The following is a 26,833-nucleotide window of genomic DNA, read 5'->3' as shown; positions in this document are numbered from 1 at the left end:
TCCTTCTCACGCTCTTTATGAAGTCTTGCTGCTCTCCCCCCTCGCGCTCTGTATATAGTCTTGCTGCTCTTTCTCTCTCGTGCTCTTTGTGAAGCTTCACTGCTCCCACCCTCTTGCACTCTTTATGAAGACTCGCTGCTCTCTCTTAACACTTTTTATGAAGTCTCACTGCTCTCTCCCTCTCACACTCTGTATGAAGTCACCACAGTGTTAAGAGTACTTCAGTGGCAGTTAAGAACACTGAGGTCATGAAAGGTGCTATATAAATACAAGTCTTTTTTTCTCTTTTTAAAACTTACCTCTTTGGTCAAGCTTTAAGTTACTTCTTAATATTTTGCAATGTAGCTCAGTGTCAAATTTTGTCTGATCCAATCTGTGAAGCACTTTGGAATGATTTACTATGTTAAAGAAACTATATAAATGTTACATCCAGTTGTAGTTGTTGATTTATCTCAATGTCAGCTTGTATAGGTCATTCCATCTCCAGATACATGTAATTTTAGTGGTAACCCTTCATCCCTTAAGGAGAGAAAAGGAGAAGATTGATTACCCTGTCAGCCCAAATATTTTTGACCCCAGCCAACTCAATAAAGGATCATTCCATGGGACACCATTTTACATATGAATTAGGAGCAGGAGTAGGCCTCTTGGCCCTTTGAACCTGTTCTGCCATTCAATAAGATCATGGCTGATCTGATTTTAACCTCCTGGCTACCCCCGATAAACTTACATCCCCCTTGCTTATCAAGAATCTATCTATCTCTGTCTTAAAAATATTCAAAGTCTCTGCTTCCACTGCCTTTTGGGGAAGAGAGTTCCAAAGACTCATGACCCTCTGAGAGAAAAGCTTTCCCCTCACCTGTCTTAAAAAAGTGAACCCTTATGTTTAAAACATAACCCTTAGTTCTAGATTCTCCCACAAGAAGTAACATCCCCTCCACATCCGCCCTGTCAGGAGCCCTCAGGATCTTAAAGATTTCAATCAAGTCACCTATTACTCTTCCAAACTCCAGTGGATACAAAGATAAAAACAAAAAACTGCCGACGCTGGAAATCCAAAACAAAAACAGAAATACCTGGAAAAACTCAGCAGGTCTGGCAGTATCGGTGGAGAAGAACAAAGTTGAAGTTTCGAGTCCTCATGACCCTTTAACAGTTCTGTTGAAGGGTCATGAGGACTCGAAACATCAGCTTTGTTCTTCTCCACTGATGCTGCCAGACCTGCTGAGTTTTTCCAGGTATTTCTGTTTTTGCTCCAGCAGATACAAGCCTAACCTGTCCAAACTTTCCTCAAAAGACAACCCACCTATTCCTGGTATTAGTCTAGTAAACCTTCTCTGAACTGCTTCTAATGCATTTACATCCTTCCTTAAATAAGCAGACCAATACAGTACACAGTACTCCAGATGTGGCCTCACCTGTGCCCTGTACAACTGAAGCAGGACCTCCCAACTTTGGTATTCAGTTCCCCTCATAATAAACAACAACATTCTATTAGTTTTCCTATTTACTTGCTGTAACTGCATACTAACCTTTTGTGTTTCATGAATGAGGACACCCAGATTCCTTTGAATCTCAGAGCTCTGTAATCCCTCACCATTTAGATAATAAGCTTCTTTTTTATCCTTCCTGCTAAAATGGAAAATTTCACATTCACCCACATAATACTCCAGATCTTTTCCCACTCATTTAATTTATCTATGTTCTTCTTTACATCTTACTTTCCAACCTATATTTGCGTCATCAGCAAATTTAACAGCCGTTAAATCAGTCCCTTCATCCAAGTTATTTATATAAAGTGTAAAAAGTTGATGTCCCAGCACTGATCCCTGTGGCACACCACTCGCCACATCCTGCCAACCAGTAAAAGATGCACTTATGCCTACTCTCTGTCTCCCGTTAGCTAGCTAATCTTCTATCCATGCCAATATATTACGCCCATGAGCTTTTATTTTTTGCAATAACCTTTGATGTGGCACCTTATCAAATGCCTTCTGGAAACCTAAGTATAGTACATCTACCTTTATCCTCTATCACAGCACAGCACACCGATGGTATGGCTGCTAAATTTGCTGATGATGCAAAGCAGCACTTCACTTGCACTTCCCTCAATTTAGTCTACTGCATTCGCTGCTCCCAATGCGGTTTCCTCTAAATTGGAGACACCAAACGCAGACTGGGTGACCGCTTTGCGGAACACCTTCAGTCTGTCCGCAACCCAGACCTCCCTGTCGCTTGCCATTTCAACACACCACCCTGCTGTCATGCCCACATGTCCATCCTTGGCCTGCTACATTGTTCCAGTGAAGCTCAACGCAAACTGGAGGAACAGCACCTCATCTTCCGACTAGGCACTTTACAGCCTTCCGGACTGAATATTGAGTTCAACAACTTAAGATCATGAACTGTCTCCTCCATCCTCACCCCCTTTTTGATCCCCTTTTTTCTAATAATTATTACATATTTTTTATATATATATTTTTCTTTTACCACCTATTTCTATTATTTTGTAAAATTTATTTCCATCCATTGTTTTATCTCCACCTTTTAGCCCATTTTGATCCCTTCCCCCCACCCCAACCCCACACCGCTATCAGTAACTTGCTTGTCCTGCTTTCAACCCTTAATGTCCCCATTAGCACATTCCTTAGATAATATCACCACCGTCAACATCTCTTTGTCCTTTTGTCTATGACATCTTTTGGCAATCTCTCCTTTGCCTCCACCCAGCACTGTCCCTCTATCCAGCTCCACCTGTCCCACTCCCCTGAACCAGCTTATATTTCACATTTCTATTCCTTTTTAGCTATGACGAAGAGTCATACGGACTCGAAAGGTTAACTCTGTCTTCCTCTCCACAGATAATGTCAGGCCTGCTGAGTTTTTCCAGCAATTTTTGTAAAGCAGTTTATTCTAACATAACAGTGCCAGGGTGGTAATTGGATTTTTACCGCTGTTCACAGAACCTGAAGAGAGTGGCAGAAACCTGGATGGACGAGTACGCAGAATACATCTACCAGCGCAGACCCGAGTACCGGCACCTCTCCACCGGCGACCTCACGGCCCAGAAAATGTTGCGGAAGCACCTCAAGTGCAAGGACTTCAAGTGGTTCATGACAGAAGTGGCCTGGGACCTGCCAAAGTACTACCCACCCGTGGAACCCTCGCCCGCTGCCTGGGGAGAAGTGAGTACGAGGTGAAGGGTTACCACCCCATGCGCTGGCACGCAACAGTCATTCAGCAGCTGAGCCCACTGCGCAGACAGTGGCTTGGCTTGAGGCATCGTTGGCTGCGCGTTGCAGTCATGGCGCATTACCCTGTTCCCGTTAACACAAGCTAAACTGCTGGACAACCCGTGCGGCGGCTTTGCTTTAACAGGGGTCAGCCTTGGCTCCGTTGGTCGCACTCTAGCCTCTGAGTTGAAATGTATCCCCACTCTGGAGACCTAAGTAAATAAACCCAGGCTGGTATTTCCAGTGCCAGCGCCGAGGGAGTGCCGCACTGTCAGAGGTGCAGTCTCTCAGACGGGACGTTAAATCGAGGCCCCATCTTCCCTCTCAGGTCAGATCCCATGGTATTATCTTGAAGAAGTGCAGGAGTAGTTCTCCCCAGTGTCCTGGCCAATACTTATCCCTCAACCAACATCACTAAACATATTATCTTACTCTCACATTGCAATTTGTGGCTGCCTACATTACAGCAATGACCACACTTTCAAAGTGCTTCATTGGTTGTAAAGCACTTTGTGGCATGTAAAGGCGCCATAACAATGCAATTCTTTCTTTCTTTGGTTAAAGTTTTCTCTGTGACCATGCGTTTAGTCGGCTCTCTCATTCCCATGGTCTTCTGGTGGCCCTGCTGGACTCCACCCTGAGGTGCCTTACTGTGCAAGGCTCCACGCGTCAAATCCAGGTGGCCTTGTTTTCTGTGTTCTGTCCGTGATTTCCGTCTTCTTTTTCATCTGGAACCAGCAAGCAGGCTTTGTCGCATCGAGAAGGAGCCCCATACCTGTGCCAGAATTGTGAGCTAACCCAGATTGGAGCAGGATATTCCACCAGAGAGTTATTCCAGTTGGGAAGCTAGGAATTGTGGAGGAGCAGAGCAATTTAGGGAGTCCAAGTCTTTTTAAAGCTTGATAGATACAAAAAAAATAATTTAAAAGACTCACAGGATGGGCTGGAATACAAAGCTGTGGAAGTTCTGTTACAGGTGCATTAAGCTCTGGTTAAGATCCCATCTAGAGTCCTTACCTTTTCTTCACTCTTGTGGCTGTCACTGACATCAGCATTTGTCGCCCATCCCTAATTTGCCCTTGAACTGAGTGGCTTGCTAGGCCCATTTCAGAGGGCAGTAAAGAGTCAACCCCATGGTTGTCCCTCTGGAGTCACAGGTAAGGCCAGACCAGGTAAGGACAGCAGATTTCCTTCCCTAAAGGGCATTAGTGAACGAGATGGGTTTTTACAACAGTCGATGATAGTTTTATGGTCACTATTACTGAGACTAGCTTTATATTCCAGATTTATTAACTGAATTCAACTGTGCTGAGTTCTGCAGATCGTAACTCAGGAAGAATGGATTATCCTTGGGGAAGGTGCTGCCCAGGTTCACCATATGATAATGAGGCTAAAAGGGTTAAATTGTGAGGGCGGGCTCTTTAGACGAGGCTTGTATTCCATTGTGTATGGAAGATTCCGGAACAGTCTAATTGAGGCGTTTAAGGTCATTAAAACATTTGATAGGGTAGATAGAGAGAAACTATTCCTTCATGTGAGATTCAGGAACAAAGGGAATTAACCCTAAGATTAATGGCAGGCCATTCAAGGGGTAATATTAGTAAGGAGGTCTTCACATAAAGGTTAGTGGAAATCTGGAACTCTCTCCCCCCAGGGTCACTGTACATTTCAAAACTGAGATTGACAGGTTATATTAGGCAAGGTCATTAAGGGTTATGGAACCAAAGCAGGTGATTGGAGTTAAGATACAGATCAACCATGATCTAATTGACTAATAGAACAGGCCCAAGGGGCTGAATGGCTTCCTGCTGTTCCTGTGAACCGGCAGGGTGGTCACTCACGGCTGAGCATAACATTTGTCCTTCCAGTGTGGCTTTGCCTTTTGCCACTCGCTCAGTCAGAAGTAACGTTGCTTTCACAGTCCCGGTCTGTAAACGACTGCTTTTCTTCCTTAGACCTGAGGGAGCTCAAGGAATCTGTGAGCACCGGAGCTTGAAAGTCACTGTCTGGGAGGGAGAGCGTGCAGCCAAGACAGACTCACAGCCCACATAGTCTGGGTCCATGTGGAATGAATGAATTTGTTCCACTAATCTGACGGCTGGATACACCAGGATTGCTCTGGCAATCGTTTAATTCGACATTCATACACCACAGCATGAAGGAAGGTCATCTTTTTGCTCCCTAGTTCTGTTCCCCCTAATTGTTTGCAAATGCATTATTCATTTTCTTACATATTTAAATGCCTACCTGCTAAGTTAAATTTACAGCATTCCCAATTATTTGAAAAATATCCCTTAGCCTCAGCAATGGATTGAGATGTTGGCCAAGGTTAGTTAGTCAGTGCAAACTGCTTTCATTTATATAGAAATTTTTGTGGCTTAATATCCCAAAGGACTTCACAGAGGAGAAACAGGAGTAGGCTAGTTAGGGGAGATTGTCTAAATGCATGGTTGATGTAGGGTTTTTGAAGGTGGGGAGAAAGGTTTGAGGGAGGGATCCCAGACAACAGAATCAACAGAAGTATAGGTTCCGTCATGAATCATGGAGCAGGAGAATGTGATGGGTAATTACCTTCAACACTCACTCCCTCCACCACCAGCACAGTAGCAGCAGTGTGTACCATCTACAAAATGCACTGCAGAAATTCACTAAGCCTCCTTAGACAGCACCTTCCAAACCCACGACCACTACCACCTAGAAGGACAAGGTCAGCAAGTAGATGGGAACACCACCACCTGGAAGTTCCTCTCCAAGCCACTCACCATCTTGACTTGGAAATATATTGCCTTTGTTGTCACTGGGTCAAAATCCTGAAACTCCCTCTCTAACGGCACTGTGGGTGTACCTACACCACATGAACTGCCATAGTTCAAGGAGGGAGCTCACCACCACCTTCTCAAGGGCAATTATGGATGGCTAATAAATACTGGCCTCACCAGCAATGCCCAAATGCTGTGAACGAATAAATAAAATTGGCCACAGCGTAAGGTAGTGAGGTACAGGTTGAGAAGAAAGCCTCAAGGAGATTACAGAGGTTAGGTTGGAATGAGGTGGGGGAGGGATTGGTATTCCAGAATGAGGATTTGAAATGGAGTGTGTTGGGGATACGGAGCCAGTTTGGATTGGTAAGATCAGAAATGAAGGAAGAGCAGGATGTGGAATGGAGTCCCAGACAGTGGGCCTTAAACCCATGGCTCAAAGTCAAGCTTACTGCCGCTGAGTTGTTGCTGACACCATGGGTGCAAAGGAATGTGAAAGGATAGTTAGAGAGAAACTATTTCCACTGGCCCAGGAGTCCAGAACATGAGGCTGTAACCCTAAAATTTCAAGCTGGGCCATTCAGGGTGATGTCAGGAAGCACTTCTTCACACAAAGGTTAGTGGAAATCTGGAATTCTTTCCCCCAAAAAGCAGTTGATGCTGGGGGTCAATAGAAAATTTCAACAACAGGCTTGATAGATTTTAGGGTAGGCAAGAGGGTTAAGGGTTAAGGAACCAAGGCAGATTGATGGAGTTAAGATACAAATCAGCCGTGAACTTATTGAATGGGGGAACAGGCTCAAAGATTTGAATGATCTACTCCTGTTCCTATGGTCTGCTAGAGTCAGCATTCGCTACTGAGTATAATGTTTGTCCTTCCAGTGTGCCTTTGTATTTTGGTCACTCACTCAGTCAGGAGTAATAATCTAGTGGGTTGGATTTCACAGCCCCCACTACTGCCTGTGTCTTTGGTGGGAGGGGTGTAAAATATGTTGGGTGCCCAGCCCAACTCCTTCCCACCCACCTCCAACCCGTTCCTGATAATAATGGCGGGGGGGTGGGGGGGGTGTGGGTGGGGTGGGGGGTGGTGGTGATGGTGGGGGTGGTAGTGGGTAAATCACACCCCGTAGGCATATTGACCCTTAACTGCCTTTGTTTGTTCATTATTTAACAATTAATTGGTAATTAAGGGCCTCAATCCACCTCCACTGCTAAAAAAAAATGTTGGGTGTCCCTTTAAGGGACTGTCCCCTTTAAGTTACCCATTTGTTAGTTTGTTCTTTTGTTGCATTTATTATATTCAAAGGCTGGAGAGTGGCAGGAGGGCCAGAATGTGAAGGCCTTTTTAAAACGGCTTCTTTGGAATGGCGGGCAGGAAGAGGTGGTCGGGGCACATCAGTTGGGGGTGTGCCCTGTGCGCATCAGGGATAATCACCCCAAGATATCAACCACACCACCGCCCCCCCCCACCCCCCCACCACCTCCTTGTTCCTCTCCGTCTGCCCTCCAAAACCTGGACCCTAGCGTGTTATCAATGGGGGGCAGGCTTTTTAAAATTGGTCCGTTCGAGACCAACTTTCCTTCCGGGGGCTGGGGGGGGAGTGCGAGACATCCACCACCATCTCCCATTACATCCAGCCCCCTGCTGTGTGCATGGCCACTGTTTCTCCACAGAAACATATTGGATCACGCCCTGTACTTTAAAGGTATACTGTCCTTGCAAGAAGTATTTAACCAACTTTTTTTCTTTAGACACAAGTGACTTAATGTGCCAAGTCCTGTTTCTGAATGCATAATGGCATAAGGTACCAGTCATTATGATTAAGCAAAATGGCACACTGATCTAATATGACATGAATGATAGACTTCAGACTCTTAATGGCTACAAAAATAGCTCTTACCAGTTTTCAGCCAATAGAAATCCAACTTGTTTCTTAAGTTGCTTTAGCTGCAACAATGAATGGTAAATGGCAGAAGGAAGACGAAATGAAGGCTATGGAAGTACCTTAAAGTTTCAGGGGAAAATGGGGAGGGAAGAATTGAGAAAAGGGAGGATAGAAAGCAAAATAAAAAGAGATGTCAACTCCAGGCATGGGATTAACTTTTCTGCTGTTAAATTAGCATCCTTGGAGTTGCAGTGAGCTGAAAGTGTTTTCTCTGACCAGAGAGATAGTCACGTCCTTGGAACTGCCAGCAGTCAAAGGGTTAATATTTTAACAGGCGCTCTGCAACATGTTGCAGTCTTGTCCAGATGCTGCAGGTGGCAGCAGAGAGCAAGGAGAGCTGATCAGCCTCAAGGTTGCCATCTGCAGGCAGTCCGTCATACTGCCACAATGATTTGCAATATCTTTCCATGCAAATACATATGCCTCAGTGAGAAATGTTAATGTGCGGCAAAAATGGGCAAGTGAAGCGCCTGTTATTAAAAATTTAGCAGAGGCACATTGGCCCAGATTTTGCTATCAGCGGTGTAGGAACGGCACTCAACGATCACTGCGCTGAAAGTTGCCTGCTGAATTTTCATGGGGTTATGAGTGGTAACATAATGTACTCCCACCGGGCACCTGAAATGGTTCGGTGCCTGCGACTGGGGATTTGTGGGCATGTGTGAGCAGGGCTCTTCAACCAGTGAATCCTCACTGAGACAATGCAGGCCTGAATTTTAACAATGGGGCAGCGCAATACCAGAGGGAAAGGTGTGTCTCCAGTGTATATGGGCGGGCGGTGGGGTTTTCCCCAGAGTTTTATGGCCAGCAGCCAATTAAGTGGCAGCCACCAGGGCTCCTGTGCTTTTAAGGATGGCGGCCTGGCCCGAGAGCGGCTGGCCTAACCGGTGGGCTTGCTGCTGGAGGCAGGCAGGGGCCCTGAAGCCCACAGCAGCTCGGCAAAAAAAAATCTTTAAAAAGAAATACAGGGCCGAGCGCCGGAGGGGAGATCCCTCCAGGGAGATCTCTAGGGCCGTGGGGGCTGTCTTCCTTGGCCTGTGCCCCCCCACCTCTGAACCCTTCCCCTGGCTGCTTCTGGGAGGCCACCTCCAGTTAGTTGGCAGCCTCCTGGCACCAACAGCTCTGCAAAATGGGCCCTAATTGGGCACTTTATTTATGGAAATTGGCCACCTGCCTCAATGGGGTGGGGACTGGTCCACCTCTGCTCCCGCAGCTGGTAAGATGCCAGGATAGAGTCTGGGGCCCAGTCCGACTTGGCTCACCACCCCCTCCCGCCATCTCCCTCCCTCCATGGCCACAAAGTCAAAACCAGGAAGTGTAAATGAGATATAAACTTTACGCAGGAAGACAAATAGAGATTAGGAAAAGAAAGGTGGATTAAGAGAGGAAAAAATGGAGACAAACAGAAAGAGTCTTAAAAAAAATTAACAGCCCCAACGATAACCAAATTATGAAACAATGAGACTCTACACTTGTAAAATTAAATTTTCAGGAGTAGAGACATTTTGTGACAATAATTATGATTTTTCACACCGTTAATAATCCAGTTACATATGATTGCATCAGCCCTAAATTTTTCTGCCAAGTTTAGTGGGTAACTAGTGGATATATACAATATATAAAACAATTTCATGTTATTAGACTGATTTCCAAGCCGAGTCTTTCAGTAAGGTTCTGTTATAGCTCAGCAGGGTAACCTGGACTACAACTTTTGGATTTCCGTGTTTAACTGCACATATGAGTATTCCAGGAGGTGCTGTCTGACTTATTCCATAATAACCATTGGTGCTGGTATCTTTACTGATATACTGTTATTCCTAATGCAAAGCATGGGCCATGAACTAAGATACCTTAAATTGTTGTGTAAGAACATTATGTAAGTAGTATATATGCAAATCAGGATTAAAAGCTGAAAATGGTTTTAAATATATGACAGGTTGGTCAGCATCTGCAGAGAAGAAAGGTGTCCATCCAGAATATGTTGCAAATTTTTTTTTATTCTTTCATAGAACATGGGCAACGCTGGCTGGGCCAAGATTTTTGTTGCCCATCCCAAACTGCCCTTGAGAAGGTGGTGGTGATCCATCTTCTTGAATCGCTGCAGTCCATGTGGTGTAGGTACACCCACAGTGCTGTTAGGGAAGGAGTTCCAGGTTTTTGACCCAGCGACAGTGAAGAAACGGCCGATATATTTCCAAGTGAGGATGGTGAGTGGCTTGGAGGGAACTTGCAGGTGGTGATGTTGCTTCTGCTGCCCTTGTCCTTCTAAGTGGTATAGGTGGTGGGTTTGGAAGATGCTGTTGTAGATGCTCCTTGTGCATCGGTGGTGGAGGGAGTGGATGTTGAAGGTAGTGGATGGGATGCCAATCAAGTGGGCTGCTTTGTCCTGGATGGTGTCGAACTTCTTGAGTGTTGTTGGAGCTGCACTCATCCAGGCAAGTGGAGAATATTCCATCACACTCCTCACTTCTGCCTCGTAGTTGGTGGACAGGCTTTGGAGAGTCAGGAGGTGAGTTACTCGTCGCACGATTCCTAGCCACTGACCCACAGTATTTATATGGCTAGTCCAGTTCTGCTTCTGGTCAATGGTAACCCCCAGGATGTTGATAGTGGGGGATTCGGTGATGGTAATGACATTGAATGTCATGGGGTGATGGTTAGATTCTCTCTTGTTGGAGATGGTCATTGCCTGCACTTGTGTGGTGTGAATGTTACTTGCCACTTACCAGCCCAAGCCTGTCCAGGTCTTGCTGCATTTGGACATGGACTGCTTTGGTATCTGAGGAGGCATGGATGGTGCTGAGCATTATGCAATCATCAGCGAACATGACCTTACGATGGAAGGAAGGTCATTGATGAAGCAGTTGAAGATGGTTGGACCTGGGTCATTACCCCAAGGAACTCCTGCAGTGATGTGCTGGGACTGAGACGATTGACTTCCAACAACCAGAACCGTCTTCCTTTGTGCTAAGTATGACTCCAACCAGTGGAGAGTTTTCCCCCTGATTCCCATTGACTCCAGTTTTGCTAGGGCTCCTTGATGCCACACTCGGTCAAATGCGGCCTTGATGTTAAGGGCAGTCACTCTCATCTCACGTCTGGAGTTCAGCTCTTTTGTCCATGTTTGGATTAAGGCTCTAATGAGGTCAAGAGCTGAGTGGCCCTGGCAGAACTGAAACTGAGTGTCAGAGAGCAGGTTATTGCTAAGCAATTGCCACTTGATAGCACTGTTGATGACCCCTTCCATTACTTTACTGATGATCGAGAGTAGACTGATGGGATGGTAATTGGGTAGGTGGATTTGTTCTGCTTTTTGTATACAAGACATACCTGGGCAGTTTTCTTTATTATTCGGTAGATGCCAGTGTTGCAGCTGTACTGGAACAGTTTGGCTAAGGGTGCAGTTAGTTCTGGAGCACAAGTCTTCAGTGCTATTGCTGAAATGTTGGGAGGGCCCGTAGCCTTTGCAGTGTCCAGTGCCTTCAGTTGTTTTTCATGTTGCTTGAATTGAATTGGCTGCAGACTGGCATCTGTAATGCTGGGGACCTGAAGAGGAGGCTGAGTTGGATCATCCACTCGTCACTTCTGGCTGAAGATTGGTGCAAAGCTTCAGCCTTACCTTTTGCACTGTGTGCTCGCTAGGCTCCCCCATCATTGAGAATAGGGATATTTGTGGAGCCTCCTCCTCCTGTTAGTTGTTTAATTGTCCACCACCATTCATGACTGAATGTGACAGGACTGCAGAGCTTAGAACTGATCCATTGATTGTGCGATCACTTAGCTCTATCACTTGCTGCGTATGCTGTTTGGTACGCAAGTAGTCCTGCGTTGTAGCTTCACCAGGTTGACACCTCATTTTTAGGTATGCCTGGTGCTGCCCCTGGCATGCCCTCCTGCACTCTTCATTGAACCAGGATTGAACCCCTGGCTTGATGGTAATGGTAGAGTGGGGGATATGCTGGGCCATGAGGTTACAGGTTGTGTTTGAGTACAATTCTGCTGCTGCTGATGGCCCACAGCGCCTCATGGATGCCCAATCTAGGGTTGCCATGGTGGAAAGAAAAACCATACGCAGCTTCGGAAAACCTTTGACAATCAGGGACAGGGAACAACTTGTTTTATATAAGTGCCTTTCACATCAAAATATGTCCCAGGGTATGTTATGTAGCCATATGTGGACAAAAATGAATGCTGAGCCAACGAAGAGGACAATAAGAGAGATAATAATGAGTGGGGTTAAAGAGGTGGTAGAGGTGGGCATTAAAGAAGGAGAGAGGATTAAAGAAGGAATTGGAGAGAGTTCCAGTCCATGTTTGAAGACATGGCCATCAATATATTTATATGTTCTCAGTCTCAGCAAGGCACAGTTGGTAACATTCTCGCCTCTATGTGTCAGAAATTCAGAAGATCATTTCAGGAATTCAGCGCCTAATCCTACAACAGTGACTCTACTTTAAAAGTACATCATTGGCCATAATGCATCTTGAGTGCATAAAACACTCTATATAAGTGCAAGTCTGACTTTTATTTGGAATCACCCTGGTACAATAAAGTGCGGTGTTAAAATCTGGAATCCATTGCTTGGCAGGGTGGTGGAAGAGGATTCAGCAGTAGCGTTCAGATGGGAATCCTTGCAGGAGAAAGTTTATGGGGAAAAGAGTAGAGGAGTGGGACCAAATGGACAGCTCTTTCAGAGAGCTTGCAGGGGCTCTGTGGGCTGAAAGGCCTCGTTCAGCAGTGTGTGATTTCAAAATATCCACAGTACACTTGAAGTGTAATATTTTGTGAAACAAGCTCGTTGTAAAGTTAAATATGTTGGTGGATGCGAGATAACTGTTCACCTCGTTCAGGCTATGGGGCTCAGTGAACTGCTGGATAATCACTAACAGCCCTGTGCTATCTCTCTGCTGATTAAAGACAATTGCTTCTGAATTAAGAGTTGTGGGGATGCAGCAACGAAATGAAAGTCTAGCAGGCAGTTCTGGAACAGGAATGGCTATGAAGTGAATTGTTAAGTTAACCTGACTGTGTGTTGCATGGCTTGGATAACAGGCTTGGTTGCTGGACAACTCGGAACAATGGTTAAACACGTCAATCAACAATGTGATTGTACAGGGCCAAGGCAGGGGCTTCGCATGTATTACTGTTTTCACAGCTGAGATCTACAAGTGGTTCGCGAGGTGGATTATTTGACTCCTGGATGGTGTAGTATAAGGACCTGGCACCTACAGGGTTAAAAGCAAAAAACTGCGGATGCTGGAAATCCAAAACAAAAACAAAAATAAAAATACCTGGAAAAACTCAGCAGGTCTGACAGCATTTGCAGAGAGGAACACAGTTAGCATTTCAAGTCCGTATGACTCTTCAACAGAACTAAGGAAAAATAGAAGAGAGGTGAAATATAAGCTGGTTTAAGGGGGGTGGGGGGTGGGACAAGTAGAGCTGGATAGAGGGCCAGTGATAGGTGGAGATTGCCAAAAGATGTCATAGACAAAAGGACAAAGAGGTGTTGACAGTGGTGATATTAGCTAAGAAATGTGCTAATGGTGACATTAAGGGTAGAAAGCAGGACGAGCAAGGTACAGATAGCCGTAGTGGGGGTGGGGGTGAAGGGAAGGGATCAAAATCGGCTAAAAGGTAGAGATAAAACAATGGATGGAAATACATTTAAAAATAATGGAAATAGGTGGGAAAAGAAAAATCTATATAAATTATTGGAAAAAAGGGGGATCAGAAAGAGGGTGGGGATGGAGGAGAGAGTTCATGATCTAAAATTGTTGAACTCAATATTCAGTCCAGAAGCATGTAGGACAGAGGCAATGAACCTTTATAAAACACTGGTTCAAGTCTCACCCGGAGGATTGTGTCCAACTCTGGGCACCACATTTTGGGAAGGATGTGGAGGCTTTAGAGGGGGGGGGGGAGCAGAAAAGATCCACAGGAATGGTTCCATGGAGGAGGAGCTTCAATTACATGGACAGATTGGAGAAGCTGGGGTTGATCTACTTAGAAAGGAGTAATTCGAGAGGAGATCCCATAAAGGTGTTCAAAATCATGAGGGGCCTTGTAATAAACTTGATGTACCAGACAGGTTTCTAACTTGAAACAACTAACTTTATTTACAGAGCTCTTTCTACGAAGGATGTGATTGTACTGGAGGGGGTGCAGAGGAGATTCACCAGGATGTTGCCTGGGATGAAAACATTTAAGTTATGAAGAGAGGTTGGATAGACTTGGGTTGTTTTCATTGGAGCAGAGAAGACTGACCTGAACGAGGTGTACAAGATTGTGAGGGGCATGGACAGGGTGGATAGGGAGCAGCTGTTCCCCTTAGTTGAAGGGTCAGTCACAAGGGGACATAAGTTCAAGGTGAGGGGCAGGAGGTTTAGGGGGGATGTGAGGAAAAACGTTTTTACCCAGAGGGTGGTGAGGGTCTGGGATGCGCTGCCTGGGAGGGTGGTGGAGGCAGGTTGCCTCACATCCTTTAAGATTATCTGGATAAGCACTTGGCACGTCATAACATTCAAGGCTATGGGCCAAGTGCTGGTAAATGGGATTAGGTAGGTAGGTCAGGTGTTTCTCACGTGTCGGTGCAGACTCGATGGGCCGAAGGGCCTCTTCTGCACTGTGTGATTCTGTGATTCTTGTAGAAGCTACATGCTTGAACCAAGTCTACGGTGAGGAAGCTCCGCCCCTAAGATTACCCACGCTTAGGGCTGATTCATCAGTGCAAACCCGAGGCCCCTAAAGGCAGTCGGAAGGGTTATACCTACAATCGCTACAAGGTCTGGACAGAGCACAAAACCCTGATGAATCCAGAGGATTCGTCCACAAGTTCGTGATAAGGCGGAGTTTCGTGATAACCTAGGAGGCCCCATTCCTGCACGAACGCATCTCCATGTAACACGCCACCAAACGCCGTCTACATCGAAAACACCAGAGCCAAATGAAGACCACAGGGCAGGATCTCCCTGGTCTCGCCCTCCCCAGGAAGGGTCATCTCGGTTAAAAATCACAGTGAGTCTACCTCCCCACGTTTTAGATTCCCTGGTTAGAGGTAACAACCTATCCCTGTCCAGCCTGCCAGTATTTTGTACGTTTCAATGAGATCGCCTCTGATTCTTCTAAACCTCGGAGAATATAAAGCCAATTTACTTCACCCCTCAGCATTGGACAACCCCCTTCAAACCAGAGACCAATTTAGTAAGCCTTCGCTGTCCCGCCACAAATACAAGTGTATCTTTTTTTTTTGGTAAACGTGAAGATCAAAACTTTTAACAAAAGCCAAAAAAAAGGCAGAAAATTTGAGGGACCAGCAAAAAAATAAAAGCTCCATTGGCTTTGTGCAGGACCTTCCAGCCCTGCGGCGGGCGGGGACCAGAAAACCCCACCGCCCCCACCCCTACCCCCCACAAACAAGTAAATGTGTGAAAAAGTCTTTGTTGAGTTTGTTTGGCGCCGGACCTTGTGAAAGGCTGGAGCTTTGCACTGAGACGTGTCGGGAGTTAGCTCCAGGAAAGCTCTGCCATCTTTTTCCGGTTAGACTGCTGTCTTCAGACGTGCGCGATACAGTCTGCCCACGTCGTCTAAGCAGTCAAACGCGTTTCGGTGTCCACTTTCCGTTTCGCACCAGTTTCCCACCTGCCCTGTCGTCTTCACCTTTATTCTGATCAACGGCGACTTTTAACTTTTACTGGGATTTTAAAAACATTTTTTTAACTGTTCTTTCCCCCCCCACCCCCCACCCCCCACCCTTCTGGGATAGGCCAGCAGTTGTTGCCCATCCTCGATTGGCCTTCGCAAGGCGGTGGTGAGCCCACCTCCTTGAGCTGCAGCAGTCCCCCTGCGGTGTAGACACGCCCACACAGTGCTGTGAGAGAGGGACTGCCGCAGTCTCTTACAGCAAATTCTGGGCCATTAACCTGCAGTCGCCTTCTCCCTGAAATACCTTTTATCCTTGTGTGACATTGAATCCTGTCTGCAACTCGGGGGAGGTGTGGCTGCACGCCCGGAGAAGGAATAAACACCATCAGGAGAGGGAGAGTAGACTACCTGAATAAAATGAAGCGAAAGAAAAGGATTTCCTCGGCATCAATTAAACTTAATGCATGGTCTGCCTGTCTCAGTAGCTTGTGGAGCAGCGCCATCTCCTGTGCATAAGGCTATAGTTCAGCCGCAAGTGAAAGAACGCCTCAAACTCAGCAGAGGTTTGTTTGATTCACGACAGAGATACTCAACTCCCGACAGAACCTTTTCAAACAAAGCTTATCAAATAAAGAGGAGCCGTTGGCTCCGTTCCACTTTGGGCAAGATAAATCGCAAAGTAAATATGGCTGACGAAAGCTGTTCGGTTTGTTTTATTCAAACTTGTAGAAAGATACATGAAACGTACAGCACAGAAACAGGTCGTTTGATCCAACCGGTCTATGCCAGTGGTTATGCACCACACAAACCTCCTCGCAACCCTCTTCATCTAGTCCCATCAGCATAACACTGGTTCCTACATGCTTCTCTATTTATCCATCTTCCGCTTAACTGCACCTACGCTATTCACCTCGGCCTTTTTTGTTACTCATTTACAGGATGTGGGTGTCGCTGGCTGGGCCAGCATCCATTGCCCGTCCCTAATTGCCCTTGAGAAGGTGGTGATGAGCTGCCTTCTTGAACCGCTGCAGTGGTAGCAAGTTCCACACATGACAAAAGCATAAAAAACTGCGGATGCTGTAAATCCAAAACAAAAACAAAAATACCTGGACAAACTCAGCAGGTCTGGCAGCATCTGCAGCGAGGAACACTGTTAATGTTTCGAGTCCGAAAGACCCTTCAACAGAACTAAGGAAAAATAGAAAAGGGGTGAAATATAAGCTGGTTTAAGGAGGGGGAGGGGTGGGACAAGAAGAGCTGGATAGAGGGCCAGTGATAGGTGGAGATAACCAAAATATGTCACAGACAAAAGGACAAAGAGGTGTTGAAGGTGTTGATATTATCTAAGGAATGTGCTAATTAAGGCTAGAAAACAGGACGAGCAGGGTACAGATAGCCCTAGTGGGGGTGGGGTGAAGGAATCTAAAAAGGCTAAAAGGTAGAAATAAAACAATGGATGGAAATATATTTAAAAATAATGGAAATAGGTGGGAAAAGAAAAATCTATATAAATTATTGGAAAAAACAAAAAGCAGGGGGAAAATCAGAAAGGGGGTGGGGATGGAGGAGAGAGTTCAAGATCTAAAATTGTTGAACTCAATATTCAGTCCGGAAGACTGTAAAGTGGCTAGTCGGAAGATGAGGTGCTGTTCCTCCAGTTTGTGGCATCTTTCGGTTATCTCCACCTATCACTGGCCCTCTATCCAGCTCTTCTTGTCCCACCCCCCCTTAAACCAGCTTATATTTCACCTCGCTTCTATTTTTCCTTAGTTCTGTTGAAGAGTCATACGGACTCGAAACGTTAACTGTGTTCCTCTCCACAGATGCTGCCAGACCTGCTGAGTTTTTCCAGGTATTTTTGTTTTTGTTCCACACATGACAATGCTGTCTGGGTAAAGATGTTTCTCCTGAATTCCCTATTTGATTTATTAGTGATTATCCTTATATTTATAAGTCCTAGTTTTAACTCATGCATTTATTATCTTAAATAATTCCAGGGTTTTAGACTCCCCTACCTGAACCCAGAAGTTCAGTATTGGTCACTCAGTAGTGGTGGGAGTACTTCCTGAAACTCTTTCTAAACCTGGCTTTCATGAAATTCTCAGAGTTATTTAATTGAATGAGAGTGGTGAAGAAGCAGAGGCAAAACTTTAGGGAGATAATCTATACAGAATTTGACCACAAAGCAATTGGATGAAAACTCCAGAACCTCAGTCTGACATTAGTCACTGCTTCCAGATAAGTAAGTGGGCAGCGGCCTAATTGTTCAAAGGTGCAATTAACTCACAGGCAGGTCGAGAAGGAGACCTAGAAATAAAGGCAGAGAATGACGGGGTGAAAGAAAAGAAAGAACCTGCATTTCTATAGGGCCTTTCACAATCATAAGATATCCCAAAGTGTTTTGCAGACTTTTGTTAGTGTAGTCACTGCTATAACAGCAACCTAATAGATATGCCAGTTATGTTTCTGTGATGTTCATTGAGGGATAAATATTGGCCAAAGCACATGAGGAGAACTCCCATGTCCTTCTTTGAAATTGTGCTGAGGGATCTTTTACACCCGCCTGAGTGGGCAGACTGGGCCTCGCTGCAAATTCTCTTCCAAATGGCAGCACCTCCAAGGCAGAGCGCTCTCTCAGTACTGCACTGTAGTGTCAGCCTGCTTTTTGTGCTCAAGAATGGGGCATGAACCCCCAACCTTCCAGATCGAAACACAGAAAGAGGTAAATAAGCACAGCAAATGACAGGCGAGAAAACGAGAGGGAGGCGGTGAGTGACAAGCCGAGAGGGAGAAATTGAGGCAGTGCTGGGGAAAGAGTGAGGTGAAAAGTGAAAACCGAAAATGCTGAAGGAGGTGGGAATAAACACAGCGGATGTGAGCACCGAGCAGGTCCGTCCCTGCCTGGAAGAGACAGAAACACAAGTTTTAACATGGGGAACGGATGCCCTTTGTCAGAAATGAGAGTAAAATGACGCCAGCGGAGGAGATGATGCATGACATGAAAGAAAAGATACAGCCTGCTGACAGTGTGGGTTTCAACGGACAGCCTGTCTGAGACGCGTGAGGAAGATAGAGGGGAAAGCTGTAAGCCTGAGGGAGATCTCCAGTGATGTCCCCCAAGAATGGAACAGCTTTACTCAGCTTCCTTATACTGAGAGTGCTGTGGAACAAGCTGCAATTCTATATGACTTGGTAGCAAACAAGGGAATTGCTTTCTTTTTTTAAGCATAAGAATTTGGAGCAACATTGATGGGGTGTCTAGTTTCTGATGTTACTGTGGTAGATGATTTTTATTGCAGAATCTGGTACTGATAAATACTGGCTTTTGTTCGCACAATGAATTGATAGGAGACTCAAGTTTGAAGGTTACACTTTTCGAGTGCAATCCATTCTGGTCCTTCAACATCAACTTATACCATTAAAGACAAAATTCTTCAATACTGCACCAGGATTTCCGCTGGATTCAGTCTCCCAGCGGTGACTGGCATCTTGGGTTTCAGGCTGTATATCATAATGAGAGGCACTGCTCAGAAAAGAAAGACTTTCTCAATCTCAGGATTTTGTAAAGTATCTACAACCAATAAAATACTTTGAAAGTGTGATCATTGTTGTAAAGTAGGAAATGTGGCAGCAAGTTACCTACCTACAGTGAGGAGAGAAAGACCCGATAAGCCATTTTTTGTGATGTGAGGTTTCTCTTTTTTTTCTGTCAATCATCTCCCATCTCCTCCTCTCCTGAAGGTGTCATCCATTCGCTGAAAGTATAAGGGGCCATTTTCACCATCTGAGCAAGTGGACTTTACATGACAGGATTTTACTCTACATTTTGTTCAATCAATCAATCAATCTAATCGAAGATTACCCATTTATTTTCTGAGACACCCAAAGGTATCTCAGCCACCTGGCTGTGGGAGTCAATACAGTGACTATTGAAGCATAGATGGGATCACAGCAAGGCCCTTTTCCATCACTCAGCAACCACGTGATTGGACGTCCAGCGTGGACAGTAGTGGACAGCTATGAAGCAGAAGAACCCTGGCCAGCTCTCTCCTCCCCAGCCTAGGCTTAACAAGGCTCATTGTAAGGCCCCTATTTCCATATCATGTGGCTCGGTTGGTAGCAATCTCACCTTGGAGTCAGAAGGTTTTGGGTTCAATGGTGATGCCTACCCTTCTCATTGATGACTAAATTCTGCATAGGTTCCTCCAGCTGGTGTTTGGACTCTCGTTTAAATTGAAGGGACCTCACACTTGATTTAGGTGTCCAAGCAAATGCCTAAAAAAAAATGCCCCATGGATTTAACAATGGGCCCAAAGCCTGGGTATTAAGTTCTCCAACTGTTAAGTTGTTGTGCTTTTCACCACAACATCTTTTTCAGATCAAAGGAAAGTACTGTATTTGAGAATTTGTTGAAGCAAGGTTTCTCACAGGATACACTCCTTCTCCTCAAGGAGGGATGCTGGTGTAGTGGTGATATCACTGGATGAGTAATTCAGAGACCCGGACTGATGGTGTGGGGACATGGGTTTAGATACCACAACAGCTGATGGAATTTAAAATTCAATTCATAACTCTGGAATATAAAGCTCGTCTCAGTAATGGTGACCATGAAGCTATCATTGATTGTTGTTGAAAACTCACCTGGTTCACTAATGCCCTTTAGGGAAGGAAATCTGTTGTCATCACCTGGTCCGGCCTGCACGTGACTCCAGACCCACAGCAATGTGGTTGACTCTTAACTGCCCTCTGAAAAAGCCTAGCAGGCCACTCAGCTCCAGAGCAATTAGGGATAGGTAGCAGATGCTGGCCTTGGCAGTGACACCCACATCCCAATGAAAGAACAAAAAAAAATTCAAAAATTCTTTGATTAAAAGCAAGATACTGCAGATGCTGGAAATCTAAAATAAAAACAGAAAATGCTGGAAAAGCTCAGCAGGTCTGGCAGCATCTGTGGAGAGAGAAACAGAGTTAATGTTTCCAGTGCATATGGCTCTCCTTCAGGGCTCTTAATATTTTCATCAAAATCATTAACGCTTCCCTCATTTTCTCATGCAGCTCAATCAATTTCTCTACCAAATTCCTGGTCAGCTCCCTCTTGGATTTGCTGAAGCTATGTGCCCCTCCCCATCCCCTGCCTACCCCCCCCCCCCCGCCCCCCCCACAACCCCGCGCCCCCTTACCAGCTAGTCTGCTTCAAATATTGACCACCTTCTATTTAAATTAGTTAAATTCAACTATGTCAAATATGTTTGTTCACTTCCCATCATGGCAGATGATATTGTGCTTTCTGTTGGAAATTGGCATTATGTCAAACATAATATTGTTTTTATCTTATTCATTCATGGTACGATTACTAACTTGACGAAACTAATGTGTTGCTGGCCAGGCCAGCATATATTGCCCATCCTAAGTGGCCTTGTAAAGATGTGGCAAGCCCCCTTCTTGAGCAATCTATTTACTTTGTTGACTGTAAAGCTCTTTGGGACCTTCTGAGTTTGTGAAATAAATGTAAGCTCTTTCTGTCGTATTTTTTCTTTTCTCAGAGTGCTGTGTGGACACTTTAGTTTTAATTGGCTCTTCCCAGTAGCCGGAGGCCAAATTGCTAATGCAGCATTCCATCTGAGTGTAAACTGAGAACACCGTTCAATATGTAATAGTGTCCAGGCCACGCAGTGTACACCACGTCTAGAGATGATGACAGTCCATAATGGACTAATGGCTCCGCTCAGCCCTGAAGGCAAATGTCAGCTGCCAAGGTCTTGCCCATGATGTACAGGGAGTTTCTCTCTCCAAACCCTTCCCTCTCCATGCAGTGCTGTTTCTTCTTCACCCTAATATCTAGAATTCCCTTTCTACCTCTCCTGCTGTAGGATGCCCCTCAAAAGCTTTTGATCACCTTTCCTAATATTTCCTTAAGTGGTTCGGAGTCAAATTTTGTTTTCATTTGATAGCCGCATGTGACATTTTTCTATGTTGAAGCAGCGCTATGAATGCAAGCTGTTTTTTGTTGTTGGTGAGAGATGCCTGATTGTGAAGGGATTTGGACCAGCGTAATTTGCTCACAATGAAGGACCTGTTCGAGTGCCAGGAAAATGGGCCCAGGTAAACACTGGGGACTTTGGAAAAAGAAGGGAAGTGAGATGGAACCTTTCTCGCCAAAGGGTAATCGAGCTGTAAGTAATTTACTAAGGAGGGTCACAAGAAAACGCTTGAAATGGGTTCAGGAGATTATTGAATGTGCTCCCAATGACAAACTGGAATGAGGTTAGCTAGATTTCTTTCAGAAAATTATGAGCAGGAATTCGCTGGCAACTTACACCAAGGAAGGGATACTCTGTAAGTTGATAAGCGCCACGAGTTGTGGGACAATTTATGCCACTCTGCCAAGGGTCTTGTGTAAACAGGAGTTCACCCTCAGATTTGCTGCAAGTTTCAAGAAATGGCTGCGTTTGGGCATTGATAGCTAATTGAACTTGTTACAGAAGGTTAAGGTGAATACTCAAGCCTTTTACTAACAAGGTTTATGTTCCTGTAATGCCACTCAACATCTCTTGCCCAGAAAGAGAATAATTCAAACAATGGAGTCTCATTCCTATAGAAATTTTCAAAATTAAAAATGCTAACTTTTATCTTTTTTTTTACTTTTTTCTGTCTCTTTTATCTATTTCTTAATTCAAGCTTTCTTTCCCTCCCTTTATTCTTCCTTCATTTGACCCTGATTCCTATTATTTCTTTCTCCATCATTCCTCTCATTTTACTTTGTCCTTAACTTTCCTCAGTTAAGTGGATAAATGATGGTCCTGTTATTCACTAAAGTCCCAGATGCCTTCTTATTCTCAGGCACCATTATTATCAGCTCGCACTTCCAGAAAGTTAGGGCGCAAAATATTTTTGAGCTGAAGGGTGAGGGAAAATGTGCAACTAACAGGACACACCGCAAGATGCCCAACTTGAGCAAATTATGAGACATTGGCTATTTTGGGATACTGTATGAGCAACTTGAGATAAGGCACATGGTGAGTGTAACATATTTGGGTGATTTGGGGCCTATGATTCCCAAAGCTCACCACCACTGGGCCTCTTCTCACCTCATGTTTGGGTCTGTTATAGACTAATTGATAGAGACTGATTTCGATGATTAGTCAACAGCTCCATTATCATTGCATCATGTAGCTACCAGGATGGAAACAAGTCAGTTAGATGGATCTCAGCCATTTTTGTAATATAAGGGTTTTTAGCATAGCAAAGGTTAATATGGGACTGGCGAACAGTACCTCTCACAGTATGTAGAGAGTCACATGACAGCAGACAGGAGACAATGTTGTAAGGAGAGACTAAAGCAGGAGTCAACATGGAGTTAGACCCTACTTTGGGCTATACTTTATACATATGTATATAGTTATTTCTTCCCAATAAGCACTACTTTTCAACATTATAAGCCTCTGAACCTCTTTGTGAGACCTAATGAATAAACCCTTACAACATGGTGGCAGCCAATGTGTGAACCCAGAACCTAAGACGTTGGTGAAGGACTCAGAATCTGAAAAACTAAAGGTACAGCCTCCCGACCTTACTGAAGTGCACCTGAATCAAAGAATCATCTGGAGATCACCTAAAAACAAGCTCCATTGCAGGCATGGAAGTTGAAGGACAGAAGATGAGTCCACTGAGCAGCTAAAAGACTCCACCAGAGCACATGGATGCCCATTGTGAATCCCCATCAATTGCAGAGTCAAAGGGCCTAGCAAAGTTGAGCAAAAATTCAGTTTGAAGGCTAAACTAGCCTTTGAAAGTCTTCTGGCTATTAATCAGTCAGAGCAATCCATTTCATTAACCACTGCAGCCAGACTGGGTTCAGAGACAGTGCTATATCACAAGGCAGCCAAGCTCCATTGAAAAAAAACAGTTTTAAAAACTTAGCCACAGCTAGGAATGGCCTTTTAATCGCCCTAACATATACTGAAAATTTTCTAAAGGGCCCAAATCTTTAATTAAAAAATTTGCTGCAGGAAATCATTCCCTGAGAATGATCTGTTTATTTCTACTCTCTGCTTTCTGTCTGCTAACCAATTCTCAATCTATACTTGTATATATCCTCCAATCCCATGCACTCTAATTTTATTTACTAACCTCCTGTGTGGGACCTTATCAAAAGCTTTTTGAAAACCCAAATACACCACATCCACTGGTTCTGTTTTATCTGTGCTACAAGTAACATCCTCAAAAAACTCCAACAAGTTTGTCAAACATGGCTTCCCTTTCATAAATTCATTTTGACTCTGCCTAATTTTATCATTTTTTCTAAATGTCCAGTTATCACATCTTATGTAATAGATTCTAACATTTTCCCTATTACTGACATCAAACTAACAGCTCTGTAGTTCTCCGTTCTACCTCTTCCTCCCTTCTTAAATAGTGGGGTTACATTTGCTGCTTTCCAGTTTGCAGGAACCTTTCATGAATCTGTAGAATTTTGAAAGATAGCCAACAATTCATCCACGGTCTCTCTAACCACCTCCTTCAACTCTCTGGGATGAAGCTTATCTGGCCCAGGGGATTTATCAACCTACAACCCAGTTAACTTTTCGAGTACTACCTCTTTACTAATACTAATTTCTTTTCTGCAGAGGAGATGGTGGCAGAGTGGTAATGTCACTTGACTAGTAATCCAGGGCCCAGACTAATTCTGTGGGGACACAGATTTGTATCCCACATGGCAGCTGGTAGAATTTAAATTCAATAAATAAATCTGGAATTGAAAGCTAGTCTCAGCAATGGTGAATGTTAAACCATCACCGATTGTTGTAGAAACCCAACTGGTTCGCTAGTGTCCTTTAGGGAAGGAAATCTGCTGTCCTACCTGGTCTGCCCTACATGTGACTCCAGACCCACAGCAATGTGGTTGACTCTTAGCTGCCCTCTAAAATGGTCGAGCAAGCCACTCAGTTCAAGGGCAGTTAGCGATGGGCAATGATGCTGGCCTCGCATATCCCACAAAAATAATAATAATAATTCCTTCTAGTACTTTAGTTTCACAAGTCCCTTGGTCGCCCAGTATTTCTGGGAGATTTTCTGTATCTTCTTCCGTCAAGACAGACGCAAAGTAACAGTTTAGTTTCTCCACTATAAATTCTCCTGTCCCCACCTGTAATGGGCCCATACTTTTTACTGTCTAACTTTCTCCTTTTCAAATACCTAAGGAAGCTTTTACAGTCTGCCTTTACATTCCTCACTAGCTTGCATTCATATTCACTTTTCCCTTTCTTAATCATTTTCTTGGTCCTCCTTTGCTGGATTCTAAATTGCTCCCAATCCTCAGGCTTATCACTTTTTCTAGCATCCTTATAAGCCACTTCCTTTGATCAAATGCAATCTTTAACTTCTTTCGTTAACCAAGGTTGATTTACCTTTCCCTTTGGGTGCTTGTGCTTTAGAGGAATATATAGCTATTGTAGACCATGTAGCACTTCTTTAAATACTAGCCACTGTCTGTCGACCACCAAATCTTTAGTGTATTTTCCCGATCCACCATAGCCAACTTGCCCCTCACACCTTCATAGTTTCCTTTCTTCAGATTTAAGACCCTAGTTTCAAAATGAACTCTATCGTATTCAAACTTAAAGCGAAATTTGATTATATTATGGTCACTATTTCCCAAAGGCTGCTTTACAGTAAAGTTATTAATTATCCTTTTCCCATTGTACAACACTAAATCCAAAATATCCCGATCCCTAGTTAGCCCCTCAACGTACTGCTCCAGAAACCCATCTTGTACACAATCCAGGAATTCCTCCTGTAAAGCATTAGTGCTGGTTTGGTTAACCCAGTCTATGTGTAAATTGAAGTCACCTATTATTCCTGTATTACCTACATTACAAGCATTTCTAATTTTCTGATTTATACCATTGCCAAAATTAACACTACAGTTTGGTGGCCTATAAACAACTCCCACCAATGTTTGCTGCCCCTTGCTGTTTCTTAGCTCCACCTAAACTGATTGTACATCTTGATCTTTCAATCTAAGATGTTCTCTTACTAATGTACTGATATCGTCCCTTATTAATAGCACCAACCCACCTCCTTTTCCTTTTTGCCTATTCCTCCTTTACGCCGAATGTCCTTGGATATTCAGTTCCCAATCTTGGCCACCCTATAGCCATGTCCCCGTAATGGCAATTAAATCATACCCATTTACCTCAATTTGTGCATTTAAATCATCAACTTTCTTGCGAATGCTACATGCATTCAGATACCACACCTTTACTTCTTTTTTTTTAACATTATTCTCTATGCTGACCCTATTTGATGCTTGCCTGTGCTTTGTCTGTCTTCTATTTTTGCTTTCTACTCTGCTACTTCCTTTTACCAGTTTTTCTTTCCTCGAATCTGAGCTCCCTCTGAGGTTCCCATCCCCCTGCTAACGTAGTTTAAACCATCCCCAAGAGCACTAGCGAATCTCCCTGCGAGGATGTTAGTCATGGTTCTGTTGAGGTGCAGCCCATCCATCTTGTATAGATCCCACTTGCCCCAGATCTGGTCCCAATGCCTCTGAAATCTGATGCCCTCCCTCCCACAGGTGTCCTCCAGCCAGGTGTTCAATCACTCAATTTTCCAATTTCTATGCTCAGTAGCAAATGGGACTAAAAGTGATCCCGAGATTACTGCTTTGGAAGTCCTGCTTTTCAATCTCCTTCCTAGCTCCCTGAAATCTGTTGCAATATTTAAACCAGATGGAGTTTGATAAACGTGTCCACATAGCAGAATCACAAAATCTTTACAGTGCAGAAGGAGGCCACTTGGCCCATCAAGGCTGCTCTGGCTCTCAGAAAGAGCATTCTACCTAGGCCCACTACCCTGCCTTATCCCTGTAACCTTGCATATTCTTCCTTTTCAGATAGCCATCCAATTCCTTTCGAATGCCTCAATCGAACCGGCCTCCACCACCCTCTCAGGAAGTTCGTTCCAGACTCCAACAGCCTTCTGAGTGAAAAATCTTTTCCTCATATCACCTTTGATCCTTTTGCCAATTATCTTGGATCAGTGCCCTCTAGTTAAATACGAACATATGAATTAGGAGCAGGAGTAGATCATTCGGCTCCTCAAGCCTGCTCCGCCATTCAATAAGGTCATGGCTGATGTGATTGTAACCTCAACTCCCCATTCCTGCTTATCCATGATAACCTTTCACTCTCTTGTTTATCAAGAATCAATCTTCCTCTACTTTAAAAATATTCAAAGACTCTGCTTCCAC

At 44.5% G+C, this 26,833-nt stretch overlaps 1 protein-coding gene across 2 annotated transcripts in view; it reads left to right on the top strand.

Annotated features, from left to right (window-relative positions):
* The window catches only part of galntl6 (polypeptide N-acetylgalactosaminyltransferase like 6), a 1,468,073-nt gene that overhangs the window by 1,331,041 nt on the left and 110,199 nt on the right, over nt 1-26,833 (top strand). For both annotated transcript variants that reach the window (XM_041186365.1, XM_041186364.1), the window contains one exon: nt 2,964-3,185. In XM_041186365.1, the coding sequence (XP_041042299.1) occupies nt 2,964-3,185 (222 nt within the window). The remainder of the gene's footprint in view (nt 1-2,963; nt 3,186-26,833) is intronic.

Source organism: Carcharodon carcharias, chromosome 4 (genome assembly GCF_017639515.1).
Source record: "Carcharodon carcharias isolate sCarCar2 chromosome 4, sCarCar2.pri, whole genome shotgun sequence".
Classification (NCBI taxonomy): domain Eukaryota; kingdom Metazoa; phylum Chordata; class Chondrichthyes; order Lamniformes; family Lamnidae; genus Carcharodon; species Carcharodon carcharias.
This window is presented reverse-complemented; position numbering and strand designations above follow the sequence as displayed.